Here is a 24,889-nt window from a genome sequence, read left to right on the forward strand (position 1 = left end):
TGGTAATTCCAGGAGAAATTAGAAGACCATTCTTCCAACTTCATTGAAAGAAGTGCATTTCTTTCTCCCACCAGACTCTGAATTGGGCCCCTGAGTTCAATGCACACAGAATCTAATATAAAAAGGCACTGGGTCACTTTACATTGCAGCATGGGCTGGAGTAACTTTCCATTCTTGGCCAGATATTTACATTGTTTTTTCCAGACTTGGGTGGCTTTCTGCAGACAACTTATAGACTCCTTGCTATCGGGGGGCCTTTAACTTTTAAGTGCCAGGAAGGAAGAGGCACGTTGGGTGTAACTCCAGTTTATGTCAGCTTACTTTTTCTGGAGGAAAAGTTACAGAAACCAAGGCACACAGTCCTAAAGAAATGCAAATATTTTCCTACGTTAGCTCAAGGGAAGCCATATTATAAATTCCTTTCCATTTAATGTCCAAAAGAGACCTCTCCTTCAAGGCTCCACGTCCTTCTTAGGAGGATGGACACAATAACTTGGCCATCGCTTCCTTCCCTACACTTTTGTTCTCTGACACAACTTAGTTTTCTCTTCCCCTCCTCTGTTGCTTTTTTCATTTTGCTTTTTCCCCCCTCGAGACTAAGCTTGTCGGTTTTGTTCTGCCTCAGCAATATTGTTTTTAAATGATGGTTTTCATAAAGTAGACTCCGGGAAGCAAAGGGGACCATGACAAATATTCCAATAAGGAAGGAGCAGAACCTCCTGGTCCGGGGCTTCAGAAAAGAAGTCGAAGGGCCATCCGAAAGCACACCCAAAGGAGCGGTTCTGCATGGCAAGCCAGCCACGTTGACTCCGTAGAAGGACCAAAGGAACAAGAGAGGGCTTGGGAGCAAAATTGAATGGTTGGAACGATGACATAAGATGAGCTTAAGTTTTCAAAGCATTGCAGGGATTGGAAGGAGTTAAGTCAGAGTGAGAGAATTTCAGAGGACTTCCCAGAGGCTTAACCAAGAAAGCCTCTTCAAAGAGACATTGCTTTCAACAGACTGCGGATTCCATTGCTCTGGCTGAAGGGTGAAATCAGTGAATGTTTTTCCTCATTGCATCTGCAGCCTTGCCTTGCCATTTGGAGTGGAAACAGTTCCATTAGCCTGGGCCGTGTATTCGAATAAAAACAGTAGTCTTGACGTTTCAGGAAAGTTAGATCATGTTGGTGACGGTGGGACAATAAGAATGGTGAAAGATTTGGTCTGGCACGTCCCTGTTGGGCTAGAGATGAGAATTTATCAACTCATTTTGTTAAGCACATGGCTTACATATAGAAGACAGTGCCAAACACATCCAGTTAACCTCACTAAAATGTTAGAACCTTGGAGGTAACCTTTTCCTATCCTAAAGTGGTTCAAAAACACCCAGGGAAAAAAATACAAGAGCTCTAGTTCTTTCCTGAAATGTTACTGAGTGTGTAGATTCACCACAGATGTTTATGAAAGTTGTGGAGACTGATGTTGACCACATCAGGAGGTTTGCATGATTGCTACTCATGGTGTTGAGCCGCGGTTCTCAACCTGTGGATCACGATCCCTTTGGGAGTTGAACGACCCCTTCACAAGGGTTATCTAAGACCATTGGAAAACACGTTTCCGATGGTCTTAGGAACTGAGACAAAAATAATTTTATGGTTGGGAGTCACCACAACATGAGGAACCGTATTAAAAGGTCGTGGCATTAGGAAAGTTGAGAACCATTGTTGTGGAGGAAAGATTTTCCAGAGAAACAGTAGTGAGATGGATGTTGTTGTAATGCACCACTCCAAACACTACTTTCTGGATGAGGCCCCTGGATCTATTTTCCGTCAGGCACCAGAGTTATAAAATTATGTATTGCTTTATTGTTTGTTGTTATATTTAGGGTCTGCCTTTTGGCCCAGGCTATCTTCCTGTGTGGCTTATATTTAAACTCCACATGGATAGAATATTTATCAAGATGTGTAGATAAGGGAAGGAAAAGTCTCTTCTTTAGTGATACAGCCCAGTTTTCAGACTTCTGCAAGGAAAAAAAATTCAAGGTTTTAGAAAACCCTCCTCACCTCCTACAACACACGGCTCATGGCACAAAGGCATGGCACAACAAAGCAGGCTAGGGCAGAGTGTGGCGATATCGGTCTGTTCCAGACTAACTATGGAGTTGGGTCTATTTCTTGGACAAAGCGATGGAGCTCCAGCAACCTGATTCATTTCATTTTGGGTGCCCCAGTTCTGCCCAGCACTAGAAAACAAGCTATTTATTTATGCATTTATTTGCGGTACCCTACATATAAAGAAGTGCAAAAATAGAGCAACATATTGCAAACAGTCTAGGATCAAATACTTAATATCAAAAACAGCAGAGGCTAAGGTGGGATTTGTTCGAAACTGTTTTCTGTTGGCTTAAAGAAACATCAAGGGGCTGCAGCGTCCTGCCATGCAAGACTCTTCCCTGCCTGATCCCAACTCCAAGTTTAATTTGAGTTTGCTCAACCACATTGGGAGCTCCAGAAATGTTAAGCCACCCAAAGCGTGTGGCAGCTTCTCTTCTCATCCTTCATTCTGCTAGTCCTGCGCCTGGACCTAAAGGAGCCACATAAAAACAGAACAAGTGGATTTTATCTCCCTCTGGAATGGAGACCATAAACCTGTGTAGATCGGATGGCTCTCTGCTCCTCTTGTATTAGCCCTTATTTAATGCTATACCATTTGTTTTTATATGATGTCCTTCACACATTATTAGAAAACTTTTCCCGTCATAAACTAAGCAGGAAAATAAGCTTTTGGCTCAAGGTTTCGGCAGGGTTAGTATTTCCATAGCACAAAGAGTAGCAACAGAAAATACTTCAAATTTTGGATTACTGGCTATTATAGGTAAGCTGTACAGAATTTGTGGCTGGCTGGGATGAAGAACTTTGCAGAGATATGTGAAGCAAATGAACAAAAATCTTTATAGGTGGAGGGAGATGAAATGATTGTAGGGGAATCATATTGCTATAACTATGGTGTCTTTATGGTTGCATGGTAGCATCTCTTCTTCCAACAAAAGACAAGAGGGAAGGCCTTCTGGTAGCCATTAAACCATCATACTTGAATGGAATCTCTTTGTTCAGAGGCAACCACAATTACTTCATATTGCAATGCTTTCCCCTCCCAGATCAAAATTGTTCTCTGAATATTTTCCAACAACATGTTTTGTTTGGATGGAATAAGAGCAGGGTAATAATGCATGAGAGGCATAATATTTTAAAGAAATACAAGGTTGTAGATGGGAACGATCATGGAACAAGGTCCTTAACATTTTAACTGGCATGTTAAAAATTGAGGGGTTTGGTTGTCCTTGCTTGTTCACTTGAAAATAAGACGCCTCCCCCAGGAGCTAGATTTGCGATCCATTTCCTTGGTAACCAGTTTGTTCTTAAGGCAGCAAACCTAATGCAGCTAGGAAGCTAGGTCCAAATGAGAAAAGCTGCTGTAGTGACCTTGCTTCTTGGGCCGGAGCCAGCCTTGCTTCTGTTTTATGTAGAGACCAGCAACATGCTTGGTGGCCAAACTGTAATTGGATCCCGGCGTTGCCAAAAGCTTTGCCTGGCTAACCTTCTGTTTTGGAAGCAGTGACATTTCCATTAGAAGACGGAGAAGGCCTGTCCCATACTTTATTCAGAATAGTGTGAATGATTCATTTAATGCTCATGTGAAGTGTGCATGTGGTTTGGGTCCAGAGACGGACGGGGAGAGAACAAAATGTGTAAGGCAGACATTACAAGAGGGAGTTAATGATGTGGAGATTTTGATTTCCCAGCAAGTCAAGGAGAGGGCCTTTTCCAGAGTCATTCTCTCCGCCCGCAGCGCTCTCGCCTCGGGGCCTGTTCGGTACAGCCTGCCTTGCCTCAAGACGCTGGCTGCAGTCCAGTGGTTAAACTAGTCCACGCAGCCCCAGGACGGCACTGCAGACGGTTTCTGAAGTCGAGCAAAGTTTCAGAACTTGTTCATCTCTGGTGCAGAGCGGGTCAACTCTTCAGCAAAGGAGAAGTCAAAGCACTCCTTGGATCCAGTCCAGTCTCTCCTCTATCAAGAGCGCTAGGTTCTGAGTGTCCGCTTTTCCATATCCTCTGCTTTTCCATACAAAATTCTGTATCTTATGCTTTTTCCATACCAATAAATAAACAAATAAATACAAGAAAGGATCCATCAAGAGTGCTAGGTTCAACTGAGCTTCTGCTGTTCCGTATCCTCTGGAAGGAAAAATGAACTAAAAATCAGGATCCCTTCCTGTTTTTTCCCCCAGTTCATTTTTCCTTCCAGAGGATATGGGAAAACAAAACCTAACAGCACTCTTGATGGATCCCTTCTTGGATTTTTGGTCCTCTCTCTATCCAGAAGGAGTGGCAAAAGGCTTTATGCAAGTGATTCTGTTCTCCTCTCTCTGACAGAAATTGCTTTCTACAGCTCTGGGTGAGGAAGGAGGATTGATTTACATGCCGGTGATTTAAATTGCTGAGGTTTCGATGGACTGTGTGATCTTCCCAGGCCGATAATGTCCAGGAACAAGCCCATATTCATAAACATTGCACACGACCTTGCCTGGCTGTATTTATAGTGCTCGACCTCCAAAGATAGATATTGTCTCCTGGGCCCTTGATGGAGAGGATCAGCCTTTAGCTGAATCTGTTTAAAGTCCAAACTAAATGTTATGTAGGTGATGCATAGTGCGCCTCCCAGTTCTATTCATTTAGTTTTAACCTCAGAAGCTGCAGCAGAGAATTGAAGAGGAGGTGGGTTGGTAGGGAGGCTCAGCTTAACCCTTTCCAATTCCTGCTGTTTGTTCCTTCTGTATCCCTTCTCCCACAAGCTGTTTTCCCACTTGTGAAGGAAAAGAACACCTCTTTTCTCCATTGGGTGGGGTGGGGATAATTTAGGGATGGCAGCAACCAAGATCCAGAAGTGTATTTCCCTAGAAATAGCAGTCCCCCTGCTCCTCCTGTCTCCTATGCATCCTAAAACCCTACTCTGGAATTCTGGAGAAACCTCCAGAGCTTCTTCTTTACCATGAAGAAGGAGAGGATAAAAGTCTTGAGTCCACTGGCATTGCATCCTGAAATACACTCTTGACGCTCAGTCAGTGGGCAGTAGAGAAGCATATTTCCGATGATCTTAGGAACCGAGACGCCGCAGTTTTATGGTTGGCGGTCATCACAACATGGGGCACTGTATTAAAGGGTCACAGCATTAGGAACGTTGAGAGCCACTGGTATAGGGCTTTATAGGTCAAAACCACTACTTTGAATTGTGCTTGGAAATGGATTTTGGCAGCCAATGAAGCTGTTCCAACAAAAGAGTTGTGTGCTCCCTGTTGTCAGCTCCAGTTAACAACCTTAGCCTTAGGGAACCCTGGAGGCACAGGGGTTAAATGCCAATAGTGCAGCCACAAGGCAGGGCTCCAGGGTCCACACTCAGCCTTCCATCCTTTTGTAGGTCACTAAAATGAGTACCCAGCTTGTTGGGGGCACTTGGCTTACAGATTATGAATCGCTTAAAGGATGCTGAGTTTCCTGATAAGTGATACAGAAATGTACATGCCATTGTTTTTTGTGGGTTTTTCTGGCTATGTGGCCATGTTCTAGAAGAGTTTATGCTTGACGTTTCGCCTGCATCTGTGGCTGACATCTTCAGAGAACATGGCCACATAGCCCGAAAACCCCACAAAAAACAATGGTTGCCGGCCATGAAATCCTTCGACAGTACATGCCATTGGAGGAAAAGCGGGGTATAAAATCAATAAATGAATGTAGGACAGTAGTAGAATAAGTAAAGGGCTGCCCTAGAGTGTTTTCCTTCCTGAGACAGAGCAGCCAGTCCCATATCCCCTTCCCTCTTGAAGCTGCATATTACCTAAAGCCAGCCAAGTTATTTTGGCAGACAAAGCAGGAAACCTCACAAGCGCTTCTCCCAATCCCTGGCAGTGCAAACACTATAATAACAAATTAAATAACCAACAATTTGCTGCCCTTTCGTGAGACCCCAAATCTGCTGCCTGAGGTGGCCGCTTCACCTTCCCTAATGGCGGGGCAGGCCCTGTGCTCCCCTTGGTCAGTACCTGTCAAAAGCGAAGCAGCAACGTTTTGAAGTAATGGGGACGGCTGGGCCATCTCCAAGGGCAGCTCTGCACAGAACACCTCTTAAGAACGGAGCAGCGTGCTACTTCTTGTAGCCAACGGAAGAAGACGAAAGCTGCGCTAAGTTCCCTTGGGGAGAAGATGAGAAAGATCACTGATCTAAACCGAACCTCAAGAAGAAGGAAGGAAACATAAGGCTTAGGCCAGGGCTGGGGCACATGTGCTCCACCAGATGAGACTGGACTACAACTCCTATTAACCCTGGACAGCTGTGAAGGGTGGTGGGAGTTGTAGTTCAACAGCATCTGTTCAGCCACACATTTCCCAGCTCTAGCTTAGGAAATCATCTTACATTCCTTTTACCGGTTGAGTTTCCCTTATCCAGAATACTGAAATATTTCAAAACCCGAAAACTTTTTTGTGGATGGCTGAGATAGTGTCACTCTTTGCTTTCTGAGGGTTCAGTGTACAGAGACTTGGTTCATGTGCAAAATTATTTAAAATGTTAGGTGTGCCTTCAAGCTAGGTATATAATGTGTAAATGAAACATTAATGAATTTCATATTTAGAGTTGGGTCCTATCTCAAAGATATTGCATTATATATATATGAAATATTCCAAAATCCAAAAAAAACCCCTGGTCCCAAACATTTTTGATAAAGGAGACTGACCATTCCCAAGTCATATAAAATTCCAGCCAGGCAACTTGTGCAACCTTAGCCAGTTCTCCATGGCTAGATTGTGTTTATTTTTTAAGAGTATGGATGTCTGAGATATATTAAAGCCCATGCAGTCTGACAGTGGTGAAATATGGTTTGCCGCTAAAGCACAGCCAATGGATTTTGGGTCGGTTTTTTGTTTTCATCCGCAGGATTTTGCTGGCAAGAGTTCTGGTTTAGGGACCGTCTAGATGAAATGCAGAATTGAGGGTCACAGCTGCCAATTAACCTCCTGATTTTGGGAGCTGATTTTTCAATTAATCCAGGGCTGTGGTGCACAAGAGCAAGCCCAGGAAGGGACAGGCTTGTCTCAAACAGAGATAAATTTGCCTGAGCTGTCTGAATTTACACCAGTCTGTGGGCGGGAGGGTTGCATCCAGCAGTGTGATCACCTCTGGGGAAAATCCATAAAACATGTCCCAAGTGAAAGGAAGAGGAGGAGAAAGAGAGAGCAGTGTTGCCACAATTCATGGCTAGGGATGGCTGAGGTTTTTGTTTAGCCCGTTATCCCATGCTTGTAATTGCTTCTGCTGCATAACTGGATTTAATGCACATTTATTAGGTGCCCCCGAGACTGTTTCTTAGATGCCACCCACCAGCAACAAATCGCTCCCTCTGTCTTGACTCTTGCTACTTCCTTTTACTTCTTTTAGATCCTTTCCTCTCAAGTCTTTGCTGCATTCCACTTTCCAGCTTAATTTACCCAGAGGGTGAGCAACCTCTGGAGGCTGAAGCACGCATGCCTTTGCTGGGGAAGGAGTGATCCGCCACCCTGGCCCAATTTAGGAAGGGCTTAAAAACCTTCCTATTCAATCAGGCATTCCCCGACTAAACATCCTGTGGGCCTCCCTCCTCTCTCGTGGCCGTGAGGATGGGCTAAGGGGTTTTTATTGTTTTTAAGGATTGTATTGTTAATTGTATGTTTTTAACTTTGTATTTTGTTTGCGCTTCGGTGCATTTTGTTAGCCGCCCTGATCGTTCGGAAGGGCGGGGTATAAATAAAAATTTTATTTTATTTATTATTTATTATTGAAGCTGGATATTGGAAGCAGTCAGGGGCCAAAACTTTTCTGTCCACTTAATCATCATCATGCTCTCATTCCCTCTCGCTTCTTTGTGAGATATGCACATACATGCACCCAATCCACCATCTCAGGGAGGGGCAATCAAAGGGAGAGATCAAGGCCCCTGCCAGCCTTGATATGTTTGGAGAAACTACAGATGGTCCTCCATATTCACAGATTCTTTATCCACGGATTCAACCATCCATGGCTTGAAAATGTTTTAAATATATATAAGTTCCGAAAGGCAAACCTTGATTTTGCCATTTTATATAAGGGACACCATTTTACTACCCCACTGTATATAGTGGGGATTGAGTATCCCCAGAGTTTGGTTTCCACAGGGGGTCCTGGAACCAAACCCCAGCGGATACCAAGGGCTCACTGTATAATATTTTCTTCCTCACCCACCAAGGAATGGAAGGGAGGCTCACTCTCTTCCTACCCAAACATGTCTCCCTCTTCTTTCATAGTATCATAGAGTTGGAACAGACTTCAAGGGGCACCCAGTTCAATGCAGGAAGACAAAATCAAAGCGCTCCCGATAGATGGCTATACACTCTCTCCTTAAAAACCTCCCAAGAAGGGGGACTCCACTACTTTCCGAGGCAGCATGTTCCACTATAATGCTTTATGCTAGTCTGGGAGAAAGAGAAATCTCTTCTCCTCCTCTCAGCATGAGGTCTACCCTTGATAAGAGTGAATTTGGAATTTGGCAGCTTGGCGGAGAGCACAATTGACACAGAGAAGATGGCACATGGCATCTCCTCAACCTCATTTTGATCAAGCACCAGTGGATGCTCCAGCTGGCACTCTCTGCTTTTGGCCCTTTGAGGGGGAGAATATTTGCTGGAAGGCATCCTGGCATTCACCGTCAGAGAGCCAACTGTATTATGCACCCAAGTTCATTATAATCCCCAGGGGTTATGCCAGCAGGAGCGGCAGCCACCGACACCCCAACAATTCAAGGGAAGGGGGTGTTTTCAAATACATTTTAATCACAAAATTGACAGCAGGGCAGACTTTGGTCGCTAAAGCATTGCATGCTACATTTTCAGTAGAAAGTGCAAAGAGCAGAAGTGTTGTGAATGTTGATATTGAGGATAAGCGCTAATAGCAATGCCAGAAAAAACAGAAATGGCAAGCACAAATCACTTCTTGGATCCCCACGGATTTAACTCCAGTCACCGTTGCTGTTTTTGGGGCCTAGATGGTTGCTTGGCCCCACAGAGAGGGACAAGGAGGAAAGGCTGGAGGTATTGCAAAGCCCATCTCTGTTTGCCACGTCTGGAGATGGATGCCTCTTTGCTGGTCCTGGAATCCGCCGTGTTGGTAAAACAAGCTGACTTAGGCAGCATGGCCAACGTGTGTTTAACTAAAGCTGTCCCTGTAATTAATGGGGGAATAAATTGTGGCTTAATTACTCCGAAAGCACTGTGGGTGAAAGATTCATGGTAATTGTTGTGTATCCTCTTGAAGGATTCACAATGCTCACAGCAGACCTTCTTCGCAGTAAAAGGCTGGTTGAGTGGCAGTCAGGTCTCTGGGGTTTTCTTTACCAAGGATCTACCAGTCCAGAAAGAGCGGATCTGCTCTGCAGAATTGACTTTTGTCCTTTTGTGTTTGGTCTTTCTTTAGGAACACATAAGGATTTCTCTCTCCCCTATTCTGTGGTATTTCCATATGCTGCAGTACTTGTTTACATTGTGATTTCCCATGTTCATAAAGTACTGTGAAATATCCATATGTACTGGTCTAAGGTGCATTACGAAGGTAGCCACTTACAGTCTGATTAACCTTTGGATTCATATTCATTTGTCTTGCATCATCTGTTGTTAACCATGAAATCCTCACTTTGACTGTGTCTGTGAAGTACTGAGATAGGCACAACGCTTTTGGCCAAACAGGCATCTCCTTCGTTCCTCCCTTTGCTGGCTACCTTGATAAATCAGCAAGTTTTTAATTAACTGGACAAAACCAAGGTATCCAGGGTTTGGAGCCAACCTTAGAATGAGCCAGAATCTTAAATCATCTGTCTGTCTTGTTTGTTAAGTTGGTAAATATGGCTTCCCGATTCAAATGAGAGAGGAAACTCACTTGTCACAATGGGTGTGGATACAGAGGCTTTGCTGCTTGCTCCATCCTTGTTTTACTTAACCCTTCCCTATTCAGTCCTTTTTCTGGACACAGAAGGAAAAAAGAGAGAGGTAGAAGTACACTTGGTCATGTGCAACAACAATAACAAACACTTGTTCGTCTTCCCTTCCTTGCAGAACTAAAGAAACAAGTGGAGAGTGCGGAGCTGAAAAACCAGCGCTTGAAAGAAGTTTTCCGAACCAAGATCCAGGAGTTCCGCAAGGTGTGTTACAAGCTGACTGGTTATCAGATTGACATGACGACGGAGAACCAGTACCGGCTCACTTCGCTCTATGCTGAGAACAGAGAGGACTGCTTGATCTTTAAGGCAAGTTCAGTTCCCCACTTCCATCTTGATATACTTAAGCATGCTTTCTGGTAGCATCTTCCTCAGTCTAATGGCTGTTGACCCATATGGTGGTATGAAGTGGGTTTGCCATGTCATAGTTGGTTTGGGTGTAACCCTGTGATGACTTTAGCACACGTTCTAGTAGTTGACGGTTTCCAATTTCTTGCTCTTTCCCACAATGTGGGGACACTTTGCTGTAGCAGGCCTTATCCTGGCTGTGAAAATGGGTGCTAGTCACAACAGAGCCATGGCTCAACCTGAGTTTTACATATATTCACTTTCCCAGCGATTATCAACAAACTGCATTAACTGTTTCCCTTTTACAAACAGTGGCATCATGCTGGAATTGTGCATCATTAGTTCTGAGCTAGCTGGCTAAAAGAGCTTTTTGGTAAGTCGGGAACATTTGGAATATAGTTAAACCCTTAACCTCCATTTATTTTTGATAAGGAATGGTTACTCTGAAAGCACCTATCCTCTCCCACTAAACCTGGCATCTTTGCTAGCCAATTCCTCGATTCGCAAGCCTGAGTTCCATTTCATGGCTCACTTACTTAAGGAAATTTATAAATATTTCTTGAGAGGCGATATCGCTTTCCGGAGCTGTTACTGACTCTCTTCACAAATTGGCTCTTTGTGTGTTCATTTGTTCTCTCCGACTCTGCAAGTAGGAGAAAGGAAGGCACTTACTGGACGATGCGGCTGTCTCAAATAATAAGCAACTATAATGATACCCTTTGTGAAGGGAGAAAACAAGGTTTCATCGTATGATTTCAGCTTGGGATAGAGGTCGTTTTGTTCCTATAGCTTGTTTTTCTGCTAGCAGCACAGCTGTTTTGCCACATGAGAGATCCAAACCAAGGTATTGGTGGTGACAGTCTTCTTTGCTGTACTCCTGTCTTGCGTTGATGCAACTTTTCAGCAAACCATAGTCAAATGGCACTTATCTGAACCACCAGTGAAAACCTCCATATTCCTTGCAGCCACATTAGAAAAAGAGGTTGGAGCAAGGTGCATAATACTTATACCATAGTTTAGTGTTACATCTGATTCAGGCTTGTGTGTCTCCTTCTCATTCCTTCTATTTGTTCATATTTTCAGTCAATGATATATAATATACTGCTTTCATTATCTGTGGTTTGCAGTACTTTTCGTTCCCCAAAGGAGGTGTATTTGGCCTAGTCCTTATCACGTTCCGCTTTTAAAGGTATGAGGCAGATCTGTTCGTATAAATATTTCAGCGTTTTGCAGATGGAGGGCTGCAGCTGTAATGGAGTGACTGCGAGAGCGTGTAGCAGCCAGCCAATGCAGTTTGCGGCTGGTCGGGAATGAGAAGGTTTGCTCCTTGTGTTTACACCCAGCCATCCTCCTGGGTCTGCGCTCCACTGGCCTGTAGCAGGCTGTGGGTGACTGTGTGCATGTCGCTAACCTGGGGAGCCGACAAAGCATGAATCGTTGGGGTTTATCTCACTTGCGTAATTCATGGAGCGGCCTCAATGCAATTAGAACAAACAAGTGCTTTGGCACCTTGCACATTTCCACCACTCGCCCATAAACTTGAGGATGAGTTTCAATTTATGCGGCTGGTGGCTTTTAATTTGCATTGCAGCTCTGCCAGGGAGATGCAAAACATGACGCTTTCTTTTATTTGAAAGCTTGAAGGAAGCGCTGCCACTTTCCCCACGGATGTAAGGCATGCCTTGTGGCCACATCAATTTTCTTTCCGAGGGTGTTGTTTCCAAGATGAACTTGGATAACACTTTTGATTGAAGCAGCCTTGCTTTCGCCATGGATTGTGCTGCAGGTAAATGGAACCTTTGGCCTTTCTGTTTCTGCACCAGAGAGAATGAGACTTCTCTTCTGGTTTCGAGGCGTCAATGCCAAACTGAAGATGCTATAGTACATTCACAGGCACGAACCTTCCGGTTTCTAGATGCCAACCAAGTTGTGAGATAAAAGCATGTTTATCCTATTGTGAAATATTTTATTTCCCAGTCCCACAGCCACAAGGGATCGCCTGCGACCATGCTGGTTCCATGCAGCTTTCTGGTGCTACAGCTTTCCATTTTGCTTTGGTAAAGTAAATGTGTGAATATTTCCACCCCCATTAAATGCATTTTGCCAACAAGGATTGCCTTAGATAGAACAGGTCTCTGTTGAAAGTTGTTGGTGGCTTTTTTGAGCCTCTTCTAGTGCGTATGCATTGTTGGCACGTCTCTGTTTTACAGCTCTCTGTCTCCTTTTTCTAAATTAAATGCGGTGGAAGTTCTCATCTAAACACTCCACCAGGATTGTAGATGGAGATGATTTTGTGGACAGTCATATATTACAATTATCGGCCTTTTGACAGATACAGTCTATTACTGTTGCTGGTTCATTAAAGGTCTTAGTTGGTTATACATATTTCTTTCATTTATGTAAGTGACTGTAATGTGCAGCTCAGTGATGTATATATAGAGGCTGTGCTTATTTAGTTTTCTCCTCCAGTTCTGCATCTAACGTTTTTCATGTCCTAAGCTTCAGCGGGAGGGGAGAGGAATGTCCTCATAATCCATCTCTGATGGCTTCTCTGTTCCAAAGACCTGTGGCTAAATAAGAAGGACGCTCTTAAAACATTACTCCCCGACACATCCTTTGCTTCTATACTTTGTTAAACCATTCAGGTGCTTGAGATCTCAGATGAGAGAATGGTCCATCTCACCCCAAACTACAGAGCAAGGATGGCACTTCTCAATACCCTTCTGTGTAGTGTCCCTTCCAAAATACCGTACAGCAAATAGAGAAATGATAAATTGGGAGAGGAGAGTGCATTTGCCCATCCTTGGCAAGTTCTGTTGTATTGCTGTTTTCAGGGACATCCTAATAATAAGTTTGTGTCGCCAATCCGTTTGATAGCTGCATTCTTTGGCTTCTGTAGACCAAGCCTGCCTCTGGTGAGAAGTATGTTTCAGGCTCATATTTCAGCTGTAATTAATAAGATTAAGTCAGTTAACCTCTTCTTTTAATTTGTTTTAAAAGGGCTCCCTGGTCAACTGAATTAAAAAAAAAGTCACTACTTAATGCAAAGGCAAGTGGCAATATCCATCTTAGAGGAAGCCTCCCCTCTTCACATCCACACTGAATAGTATGCTGCTTCTAGCTGCTACAACCACATTTGCACCACCTAAAAGAGCATGCATTGTATGATGGTGATGCTGCTGCTGACAGAGGTGACTTTAGTCATTTATTTCCCACCCTTTCCCCAATATTGAAACTCAGAGTGGCTTGCAAAACCACTTATATTGAAATAATATAACACATACACACGCACAAAACAATGCTTAAGAGTCCATTGGATAGGAACATTTTCACTTTGCTGGTGGAAGCAGAACAAGGAGGGAGCTGTCCTAGCCTTTCTAGGGATCCACATTTGGGATCAGCCCTCTCCCTTGTACCTACCGAACATGTCTTCAGAGCACAGAGTGATATTCAGATGCACCAGAGAGTGATACTAAGACTTCAGGTTACGTGAGGCCTTAGTATCACTTTGTACTGCACCTGAGGAAGTGAGTTTATAGCCATGAAAGCTCATGCTAAAATAAAAACCAGTCAGTCTTAAAGGGGCTGCCACATTTCTTTTTTCTCCTCCTCCTTCCTTCTTTTTGTGCTGCAAGACACTCATATGGCTACTTCTTGGAAAATAGCATAACTATCCCTGTGGAATTAGGAATTCTTACATCCTTCCAGACCATATCTTCTCCCTATCCAAGATGCCACAGTTTCATCCTCAGGAGCAAAGATGGTAGTGAGTATGAACCAATGCCAGGGAGGGAGGGAGGGAGGAAGGAAGGAAGGAAGGAAGGAAGGAAGGAAGGAAGGAAGGAAGGAAACCACATGCCTTTGCTCATGCTCACTGCTTCCAACACTGCCCATGTAGACTCCAGCACTGTCTATGCAGACAGTCCCAAAGGGCTCCAGGTTGACACAGCCTTCCATTCTTCCGTAGGACAGTAAAATGAATACCCAGCTTGTTGGTGGCAATTGACTTACAGACTGTAAACCACTTAGAGAGTGCTGAGTTCACTATGAAGCAGTATAGTCATGTAAATGCTAAATGCTAAACCTGCCTTGTTTCTGGTTATCAGGTTGGATAATTCCCCCATCCTTCCCAGTCGAATCATTTTCCCGTTTTCAGCCTTCAGCCTCCATAAGTTGCTGCTGTGGTTTCTTCCAAGTTTAGATGACCCACAGTGGCTGAACCAATGAAAGTCAAAGCTTATTCGCAGGCATGGAGAGTTTGTTTCTTTGAGGGAATGTGTCAGGTCCGTCCTTGTTTGAACAAGAAGGATTGGTTTGGCCACTGATCCATTCTGTTACAAAGAAAGAAGACATTCATTTGATGTGCCCTTATTTTATTCAAAGGTAGCTCAGAGCATTTTTCAGATTCCTCATTCTCACTTTAAAGATGCTGCTAAATGTTGCAGAGAGGGCATTATATCTATTCTTCTCTCATTTTCAGTTACTGTAATCTCCATCATGGGAGTTAGGAGTGACTAATACCCTTTAGTGGCAACACTTTCATTGTAACAGGAATTATCACCGTGCAAAAAGCTGCTCCTGGCAGTCATAGAGTCTATGAAGCAGTATCTTTGGAAGAAGCAAGCCATTTTCAAGAGACAGTGTGCAAGCTTACAAGTAGTACAGAACGAACTCTCTCTCTCTCTCTCTCTTTTTTTTAAAGAGGCTGGGAAGTAGGAGAGAATAACTTTGAAACGTCCGAGGAGCACAGATGAAGAAGTGTCGCAGCCTTTAATTTTGGAAAAGGCTCCAAAGTGAAATGCCAGGGTAAAGAAAACCAAACATGTTTGGGAACGCAGGCTTAACTCTAAATAGTGAGGTGGCATGATATAAGTCCCACATGAAACGTCTCATGTCACGCACAGTGCAACCATTCTGATGCCTGTTCTCAGACACAACTGGATGTGTGAAGTCAAAGGCTTTCACGGCTGGCATCCATAATGTGAGTTTTTCAGGCTATGTGGCCGTCTTCTGGAAGAGTTTATTCCTGACGTTTCACCTGCATCTTCAGAAGATGCCAACCACAGGCGAAACATCAGGGATAAACTCTTCCAGAACATGGCCACATAGCCCAAAAAACCCACAGAAAACTACAACTGGATCTTCTGAGAAATGAAACCATCTAGAACAAGACATCCAGATGAGGAATGGCCACATGGGAGGAGAGCATCCCTTCCATCCTCCTGGGCCTTGGGCCCTCAGAACATCAACAGTGGAGTAAATAATAATGATAACGATAATGATAATAATAGTCACATAAGAGTTTGAACTCTGAGAGCTGACTTTCCGTTCAAGAGGGCTAGAAGTTGGCACACAGTTCCAAATGAGGCAGCAGTCTCCTTCCAAAGCATAGACAGACATGGATCATGGGGCGGGTATGTAAAACTGGACAAAATTATTAAAACTCCAAGAACTGGGATTAGAAGTTTAGGCAGTGTCCATTTTAAGATGTGTGCCCCAGGGCCATACGTAAATCTATGCTGAATTCCAACATTTCTTGGAACAGATTGATCCTTTTCAACTCTGTTTGCTGCCTATTGAAAAGTATTACCCGTACTTACCGAACTGATCCCTTTCTCTCTTTTTTCTTTTCTTACTTAGCTAATGTAGTTACCTGATTTTTTTTTTAAATCTGATTGTGATTCATTGAGTAACAAGCCTAAGACAGACTGATATTTTTAGACTAGCAAGGGTTGTCGTGTGGGAGGGAGAAACGTTACTTGCAATGTGTCTGGCACAGCTTCTGCAAAATATAAACTCTTTATTAGTGGCCAGCCTGAATAGTTCCCAGTGCAATAAAAACCAACAGCGTCCCCCGCCCTCCCCAAGGCCTGTTAAATTCACAGCTAGAGCACACCCCGGCATTTCACTCACGTTTCTTCAAGGAACTACAGAAGGGCTTGAAGTCTGAAGACACCGGGATGGAAATAAAATTTTAATCTGGATCACTGAGCCTAACTTCTTCTGAGGGCTGGGGAACCAGTACGAACCAGTAGTGTTTAAAAAGAGCAAAATTAACAGAGCAAGGAAGCCTCTATGAGGCATTGGCACACATTAATAATATGCGCTAACGCGCATATTTATTGTGCCAGCCTGAAGGGAAAGCGTGTGATGATCAAGCCGCATTTGGTAGCAACAGAGACCGAGGCTCATTTCTTTGTCTGTTATATGCTGTAGTTCATTTGGCATCCCTGGCGATGCATATGAATGAAGCATCCTGATCGTTTGGCCCATAACTCCTGGTTTCTTTCCATGATCTTAAATCTGTTTGTACCTGAGGGGTCTCCGCATGGTTTTCTGTCTTTCAATTCAAGGCTCAAGCTGACCCCAAGCTTGCAGTCAATCTCAGAGAGTGATGTATAGATGGTCTTCCTACCCCCCTCACTCATCCATAGTCTTTTCAAAAAGCTGCTTTATTTTGCAGCAGGTGGGAGGCTGCCTTATACTAATATAGATCCATCTGTATTTTTATTATGTTGTAATCCTGCCTCGATCCGCACAGAGAGGCAAGAAATATAATAATAATAATAATAATAATAAATTATTATTATTATTATTATTAAGTCCTCATTCTGGTAGGGCTACAACTATGGGTTTGTTGTTGTTAGATGCCTTTGAGTCAACCTCAACTCATGGTGACCCAGTGAATGAGACGTCTCCAAGCCCCGCTATCTTCTGTCTCTCTACTCAGGTCCTCTAGGCTCAGATCCATGGTTTCCCTTATTGAGTCTATCCATCTGGCATGTGGTTTTCCTCTCTTTCTACTGCCTTCTACCTTCCCCAGCTTCATTGTTTTTTCCAATGAGTTGTACCTACCCATGATGTGGCCAAAGTACAACAGCCTCGGTTTAGTCATCTTGGCCTCCAAGGAGAGTTCAGGCTTGATCTGTTCCAGGGCCCAGTTGTTTGCCTTTTTGGCTGCCATCTGTCAGGGATGCTTTGATTGAGAGTTCCTGCATGGCAGAATGGGGTTGGACTAGATGGCCCCTGTGGTCTCTTCCAACTCCATGATTCTAAGACAGGGTTCTAGCAATTCCTCCCCCCGCAGACAACAACCTCAAGTTGAGGGACGGTGTTAATGTTGGGCTGTGCAGAAGATCTGGTTTCAATGCCAAACATGTTTTGCACAAATGGTTGAGCTGGACGAGGAAGAGAGAGAGCCCCCTTCGCACTGTTTGTCCCCAGCTGCTCTTTGCATCTTTGCGTCTTGCCTCTTCCCACCCGCTGCTGCTCAGCGCGCCTCCAGCCCCATCTTTGAAGAAGCGTTCTCTCCCAGCAGCAGCCGTCCTGCACCCCTGCGCACACCATTGGAAATTCACAATGGAGCTCATCGGTGGAGCCGGCCAGGCAGAGAGAGATTGATTAGAGATTGTGGGCCTCTATTAAGTCCTCATTCTTGTTAATTACACGTTATTTTCTTTTTTTATATATTTTGTTTTCAATTTTCTTGCGCCGTTTCCAAGGCTTGAGTTTCACTGTTCAGCTCCAGGAGGCGCGTGCCATTTGTGAGCGAGCGTAATGTCTTTCTGCCAAATGAGCTGCATCAGATTTTGCGAGAAAGGTCAACAAACTCGCTCTCACTTGCTCACTCTGTGTGTGTTGTAACCAGCTGCACCAAAGAAAGATCTGGCATGCCAACCATCTCTGTAGAAGAGGTAGATCTAAATCCTTTGTCTTGAACCTCCCAGCCTTCCACTTCATTCAGTTCTCTTCATTTCCTCCAGTCTAAATCATTGCAGTTTCTGTCCTGATGCACATTGTTTTCTCCTTTTTTCCCCATTTGCTAAACAATTTCTTTACCTCCTGGTGGAATCTTAAGTGGATTTTTTTAATTTTTAAATTAGTCTGATCTTCCAAAGAATAGCTTAATCTAAAAGAAACCCAACTGAAAGATAATCCTTTTATCGCATAGCCCCAGTGGAATGAGAACTGAACAAGATCTCCATCCCGCTCTGTATTGACAGGCGTTTTGGCATTTTAAGGCCTACTTGCATCTTTTTAAAGCCTTTGAAATGTTACATTTACAGTAAGTTGACATACATTGCTTTTGGACAAAAGGATGGGGTGGGATGCTGTGGGGATTTGGCATGGAGCATATGCCTTTTAAAAATAAGAAATAGATCATTGTTTGCTCTGACGGCCTCCTGGTTGACAAGTTTTCCAGGGTATTTCATAGTTCATTGTGTTTGCAGAAGGATAAGTGTCAGATGTTTTAACGATACTCTGATTTTGGTGACTGCTTGTACGCACATGTGTGGTGCTCATCTGGGTTCGAATATGCATTTGTTGTTGTCAACTGCCATGAAGATGACTTCATCCTATGACTACTCTATGAATGTGAGACCTCCAAGACCTCCAAGTCATCCTATTATGAACAGGTCTTGCAGATTCAGGGATGTGGCTTCCTTATTCTGTCCACCTGTAGAATGGGTCTTCTTCTTTTTCTGCTACCTTCTACCTTCTGCTTTAGCAAGCATTGTTTTCTTTTCCAGTGAGTCCTTTCTTATGATATGTCCACAGTACAACAGTCTCAGTTTAGCTATATTGGCTTCTAGGGTGAGTTCAGGTGTGATTTGCTCTAGGATCCATTGCTTTGTCTTCAAAGCTTGGTGGTGGTTGAACCTGAAGTAGGGACAGGGATCACAGCTTGAGGTTATACATGTGTGCATGCCTCTGTCGGTGTGAGATGTGCCCATGCAAGCACCAAATAGGCGCTATCAATTACACTTCATAAGCAATGTTTCCCAACCGAAGCATCTTCAGTTGCTCGGAGTGTTCCTTGTGCAAAAGGGTTCAATGCTGCCCTCTTCCTGGCTGCTGGTACCCAGCTGGTAAGATGATATAGTTTCAACTCCGGCGCATAGAAGCTGCAATTTTTAAAATAACGATCCCTTATTGCAATGGCAGGATTGTGGGGTATAAATCTGTCTGATAAATTAATGTATGGCAACATCTTTCAGTGAATAGGAAGTCCATTTTATTACCCTGTAAAATTCACTCTAAGTTTCAAAGCAGAATTTCAAACGGAGCAGACTGGAGTGTATAGGTGCATACATCTAAGTGGCTCCTGTGAGTGCGAGCTGATTCTTTTGGGGTTTTCAGGAGGCATTTTCCAGATGCATCTCTCTTCTTTGGGTTTCTGTGCAGATTCCCTCTTTTCTTTCTTTTCTTTGTTTCATCCTTAATTGACCCAATGTCCCGCAAGCCTATTTCTGCCCGTTTCGTTTTCTGCACACTCCAGCCATTGGAGCTGGTGATGGGATGGCCATATCTCTGTTTGGTGCCAAGATCATCGTTGCCGTGTGCCACCTCGACCAGAGGCCAAGGCCTGTCGTGTTACCCAGCATCTGTCTCTCTCATCTCTGCCATCACCATAATTAACCTAATTATAAGCCTGCTGCTGCTTTGCCCAGGCCTGGGCTTTTGTTCCCCCTTGATCCCGCGCCCCCCCCGACCCTCATTTAAACATCATTATTGCATTTAAATAGACTGTGATGGAGAAAAGGAGCCATTTTCATTGAAGATGGCCACAGATGTTTCTTATATTATTTTCTCAGGGAAGGCAACTGGGTGTTGGTGATGGCACTTTGGCACCAGAGTGGGCATATGAGCAAAGTAGGAATGGGTATTTAGGGCAGGAGATGGTCACACTGTGGCCATTGTTGGCCAAGACATCTCAGGGCCTGAGTCCAATCTGAAATGGCAGGATAAGGCAGCAATTGCTGGTTAGGATACTGAATATGTTGGGAGAGAATCCTTTTCCTCCTTGCATTTTAGGAATTCCTTCCCAGAATCAGTGTTTGAACATGAGTCCCTCAAAATGTTACCTACTATGCCAGTAGAGTGCGGTCTGTAGGTAGTGCCATTGGTAGGATGCTAAGGCTATTGCCTCTAATAACCCTGAGCCCATCTCTGTCAGCCTTGCGATAGTGAAAAAACAGATGTATGTTTGTTACCGTGTCCATAGTCTTGAGCTTCTCAGAAAGCAATGGGTGAGTTAAAAAAGAAAACGAAAGAACTACATGAGGATGCAGCCAGCATTTCTTCATGTGCTATTAAAATGCTGTTTTCCTCTGTTAAAGCAATGCTTGTTCTTCTTTGATTTCAAGTGTCATCTTTTTATTAGGAACCAGCAAATATTGAAGATGCTTGGAAACACATCAGAGCCCTTGTTTGTATGCGCTTGTGTGCCCTGCATGCGCAAGTTCCACGCCTTTCCCGCGTGGGATGGAGAGGGATGGGCTTAGTCACAATGCACTACAGATCCATGTATAATGTTCCATAGCATTGCAGAGTGCGAATGTACAAATCCTCATATCTTTGATGAAAAGCTGTGCGTGTATTACATTTGCAGAGAAAGCTGATCCAAGGGGTGGGTGGGGAGCATTTCATCACAACTTCAGCCCTGCTTGCGGTAATAAAGATTTGGCTGGCCAGTGGGTTTTGGATTGCAGTCTTTGCTCCTTTTGCTTTGTTACTAAAGGAGGGTTAATAAATCACACAGGTGGGAACCTTCTGGTGAAGAGGAGCAGTTTAAAAGCCGTTTCACTTACAGACCCCTCAAAGCAAACGACAGCAACAGAAACAAATGCAAAGAAACAATTCAAGATGAGCAAAGAATGCAAAGTTGTACAAATGGATGCTTTTTTTTATATGGGAGATAGCTAGCTGACAATGACCTCACTGCTTCCAAGTGTTTTTCCATATTGTTCAAAGATGGATGTGACCATGATAACCTGAACAAGAGGTTATCAAAAGCTGTATCACCTGCCTTGGCCTCAGCCTTAAAACTCTGCCAACAGAAAAGGTTAGTGCAGGTGGCAGTAAGGCCCTGATAGTATCATGGCTGATCGTGACTTCCCTTAAATGAAGTGCAACTCATACTTGGTATCTATCTGTTCCAGAGCTGGAAAAGGTAGGTAAACTTGCATGTCCATGGCTCTTTTCCATCTAGCACTTAGAACTGCAAGATCCTTTGCTCACAATGACTCTCCTTACTCCAGCGTGCCTTGGGACTCAGTATGGAGTTTTCTTTTCATCTTAGCTATAGGTTTTAAACATTCCTATATAGCAGTGATGGTGAACCTTTTCGAGGCCGAGTGCCCAAACTGCAACCCAAACCCCACTTATTTATTGCAAAATGCCATGTCCCTCTGGCTTTCTAGTAACAAACTCTGGCAAACTCTGTGCTGGGACAATGGCACATGTGCCCACAGAGAGGGCTCTGAGTGCCACCTCTAGCACGCGTGCCATAGGTTCGCCATTACTGCTATATAGCAACATTTTTGGAGAAATGTACAATATATAAAATCAGTGGAAAGAAAAAGTGCAGTAAAGGTCTTCGGCTGTGATCAAAACCAGAGAAGTGTAGGTATACACCTCAGTGCACTTGGAAGGGCATTCTATAGGATGGGAGCTGACCATCACTAAAGACCCCATTCCTTCTATTCTCCAAGCGGATTTCAATCTCATCAGGAGCGCTTCTGTAGTAATGATGGAGAATGATACGCGAACTTAGGAAGTGTCCTGATAGCGGATCATATAACTTGAATGGTTTAACTTCCTGCCCTTTTCATCCTTCACTCTTCACCGAAGTCAGTTTTGAAAAGACAGAGTCCCAGCTAAGAAGAGCGTTTGCTCCTCTTTAGACTGAGAATCCGTGCACCATTTAGCTCCCCTTTGTTTTGTTTTATCCTTTAAAAATATAACATTTTTGAGGCCCATTAAATGTTTACTGCTCCCAGCATGATCTCAGTTGGGCTCCAGTCTGCGGACTCAGGTCTGCGCAGTCAACATCTCTTTAATGGAGAAAATCACAGAAAGCCCACACTGGGCCAATGAAGCATGAGAGATCTGCCTGTCTGCCCTTCCTCTGGAGGAGGCAGACAGCCCTTGTCATTTCCTCTGACAAGGAAAAGAAGAAGAAAATACTTCATCACATTTCAGTGGGAAAGAAAGAGGAGGTGCCCTTGCGCTTTTTCTTTGGCAGGCTAGTCAATGAAGCCCAACGCCATGCATGCATCTTTGCTTAAATCCATTACAGTGATGATAGTTTGGTGCTGGAACCAAGAACGGCTTGATGAAAAGGACCGCTTTGTAACAGGGAAGGAGGGACAGAATGGAAGCGGAGTAATAGGCTTTGATGGCTCTGCAATTTCCGTGGCTGCTTTAACCAGTAAATGCCTAAACAGTCTCCTTTCAGCCTTAGCCCATTTATTTGTAAAATGCTAAATCTGATTCCCCCTTCCTTTACTTTGCAGGAAAGCAGTAGCCCAGGAACAAAATCCAAGATAAAACCAGGAGACTTTGCAAGGTGTGAATTGTTCTGTTGTTGAATGGCAAGGCCTCAGGGTTGGAGGATATGCAAGGAGGACTTGTGTCTGTTTATGTTTTCTCCCGCATCTTCATTCAGATTTCAGTGATTTCCATGATTTCCATACAGGAGGCACCGACTTAAGATTTGCTCTTGGGCAACAAGTTGTGCATGTGATGTTGGGATACATCAGGTTTTCTGACTCATTTAACTCCTAAGGTTTAACACCGAAAACCAGAGTCCTCCCCTGCACTTGTAACACTTTCCCTTCTGAGCCCATTCCGAGAAGAAAGGCTTTTCAAATGTCGACAACAAATTGGGCCACACTCCAGTGCCTGTGAACCCACACACACATTAGCACAAACACGCACGCTGCTTTTCCTCGCTGGCTCTAAACCGGCATCTGCAGCTTGCTTGAGTTCCTCCCGATCTGTAGGGACTGAAATTTTAATCACGGAATTAATTTTTCAAGAACCCGAGTGCAAATTTGTAACAGTATTAATAATGAATACAGGGAATGTGAAGGCATTTGGGAAGGATGGGGAAGAAGGGCAGGGAGACTTGCTTTGGGGGTCAGGCATGGGATCTTTTCCAATTGGCAGGAATGATATATATTCAGAGTCCACATTCTATTAAATCAATATATCATTCCTATACGTTGTCCCTTACAGTATTGAGCATCTACTGCATTTCAGTATATTACTTGATATTTCCATTCTCCCTGCTGTTGCAAACTTTCTTGTTTTGCAGTAAGTGCCTAACACCCCCAAAAGTGAAATATGTCGTCGTCATCTTCCTCCTCCTCCTCCTCCTCTTTTTTTTAATTCTCAGCCCTTAGCATATAATGTTGTGTTAATGTTCCTCACACAACATTTAGATTTCCCTGGGGAAGCTAATGACATTGCTTTCCATAGTGGTGTCAGTGGCTTGTTGCCAACCACACAGCCTGTTTTTCATAAGCTTGGCTGATCACGGATGCCTCAGCAGATGTCCCTCCAATAAACAAATGGAGAAAGAGCGACCCAGGCATGGTCACCGCTTGTTTTCTGGGAGAGCTATCCCTTGCCTGGTGCAGTTTGCATCGGGGCAATTAAAATATAAATGTAGTGACTTGTGTTGTATGTGCTGTGGATGTGACCTCAAGTGTTTGAAAGTGTAGTTGTTTTGGACAAAGAAAGTGCATGCTACATAACTGAGTGGTGGATTATGGCCATAAGTCTGGCCATAAGTCTGGCTTAAGTGTTTTTAATTGAAAACTAGGCAGATTCATGGAGGAGAGGTCTATTCCCAGTTGTGACATGATCTTCAGGAGCAGCATATTTCTCAGTTACCAGTTGAAGTAGGCTGTTGCCTTCAAGCACTTCTTATGGGCTTCCTCTAAACCAGGAGTGGAGAACTTTGGCCCTTCGGATGTTTAGGTCACAGCTGCCATAATCCCTTCATAGTGTCCATGCTGACAGGGAATTCTAGGAACTGAATTCCAGAGAATTTGGAAGATCAATTTTTCCTTTTCCTTTCTGTAAAGATATGGTTGTATGTGGTTGGAAACCAGATGCATGTTCCTTTACTCTGATCCAGCAGGGATGCTACTATGTTCTCATGCAAGGAAGTAATAGGAAGCTATCCATACTCAGAAGGATTCATACAGAGTGAGATGTCTTTCTGGGGTAGATTTTCCTGATGTAGCATCATCTGCAAATGCAAAGTACAGTTAAAAGCACCGTTTTAAATGATGTCGGACGCTTTGGACATTTTGTGAGGAAGGCAGGGCAGCAACATTTTTAGTGAAGTGCAGAACAGTGCAGGAGGAACATATAGGGATGCGCAACTTTTGAGAAGACCACGTTTGATGAGGGAAGGTCCTACCAAAAAAAAGAAATATCTTCTATAGGCCTTTTTGCCTATGGGCACACGATGTCTGGACACGGTGTGTGAGGCCAGCACAAAAGATTTCTTAGAGGATATCATGATGGTGATAGCAGGTAAGATTCCTATGCAGAGAAAACCAACACATCAAGAAGGCTAGGGCAGTTACTCATTGCACCAAATTGAATGGACTGGTAGCAATGATTTTTGTTCTGTTTGTCTGGTACAGAGAATTCCACTGTGTGATCTTCCATCTGTACTTCCCAGTAGTAGAGCACAGACATATGTT

General features: G+C 43.8%; 1 protein-coding gene across 2 annotated transcripts in view; it reads left to right on the forward strand.

The window, feature by feature from the left end:
• Window positions 1–24,889, forward strand: part of LOC149306482 (mitotic spindle assembly checkpoint protein MAD1-like) — a 366,682-nt gene that overhangs the window by 222,830 nt on the left and 118,963 nt on the right. For both annotated transcript variants that reach the window (XR_016282433.1, XM_089539539.1), the window contains exon 17: window positions 10,153–10,343. Coding sequence is in view for 1 of the 2 variants with exons in the window: in XM_089539539.1 (XP_089395665.1) it covers window positions 10,153–10,343 (191 nt within the window). In the remaining variant the exon portion in view is untranslated. The remainder of the gene's footprint in view (window positions 1–10,152; window positions 10,344–24,889) is intronic.

This window comes from Sceloporus occidentalis, unplaced genomic scaffold (assembly GCF_023333645.1).
Source record: "Sceloporus occidentalis isolate IW3139 unplaced genomic scaffold, rSceOcc1.0.p SCAF_10, whole genome shotgun sequence".
Taxonomy (NCBI): domain Eukaryota; kingdom Metazoa; phylum Chordata; class Lepidosauria; order Squamata; family Phrynosomatidae; genus Sceloporus; species Sceloporus occidentalis.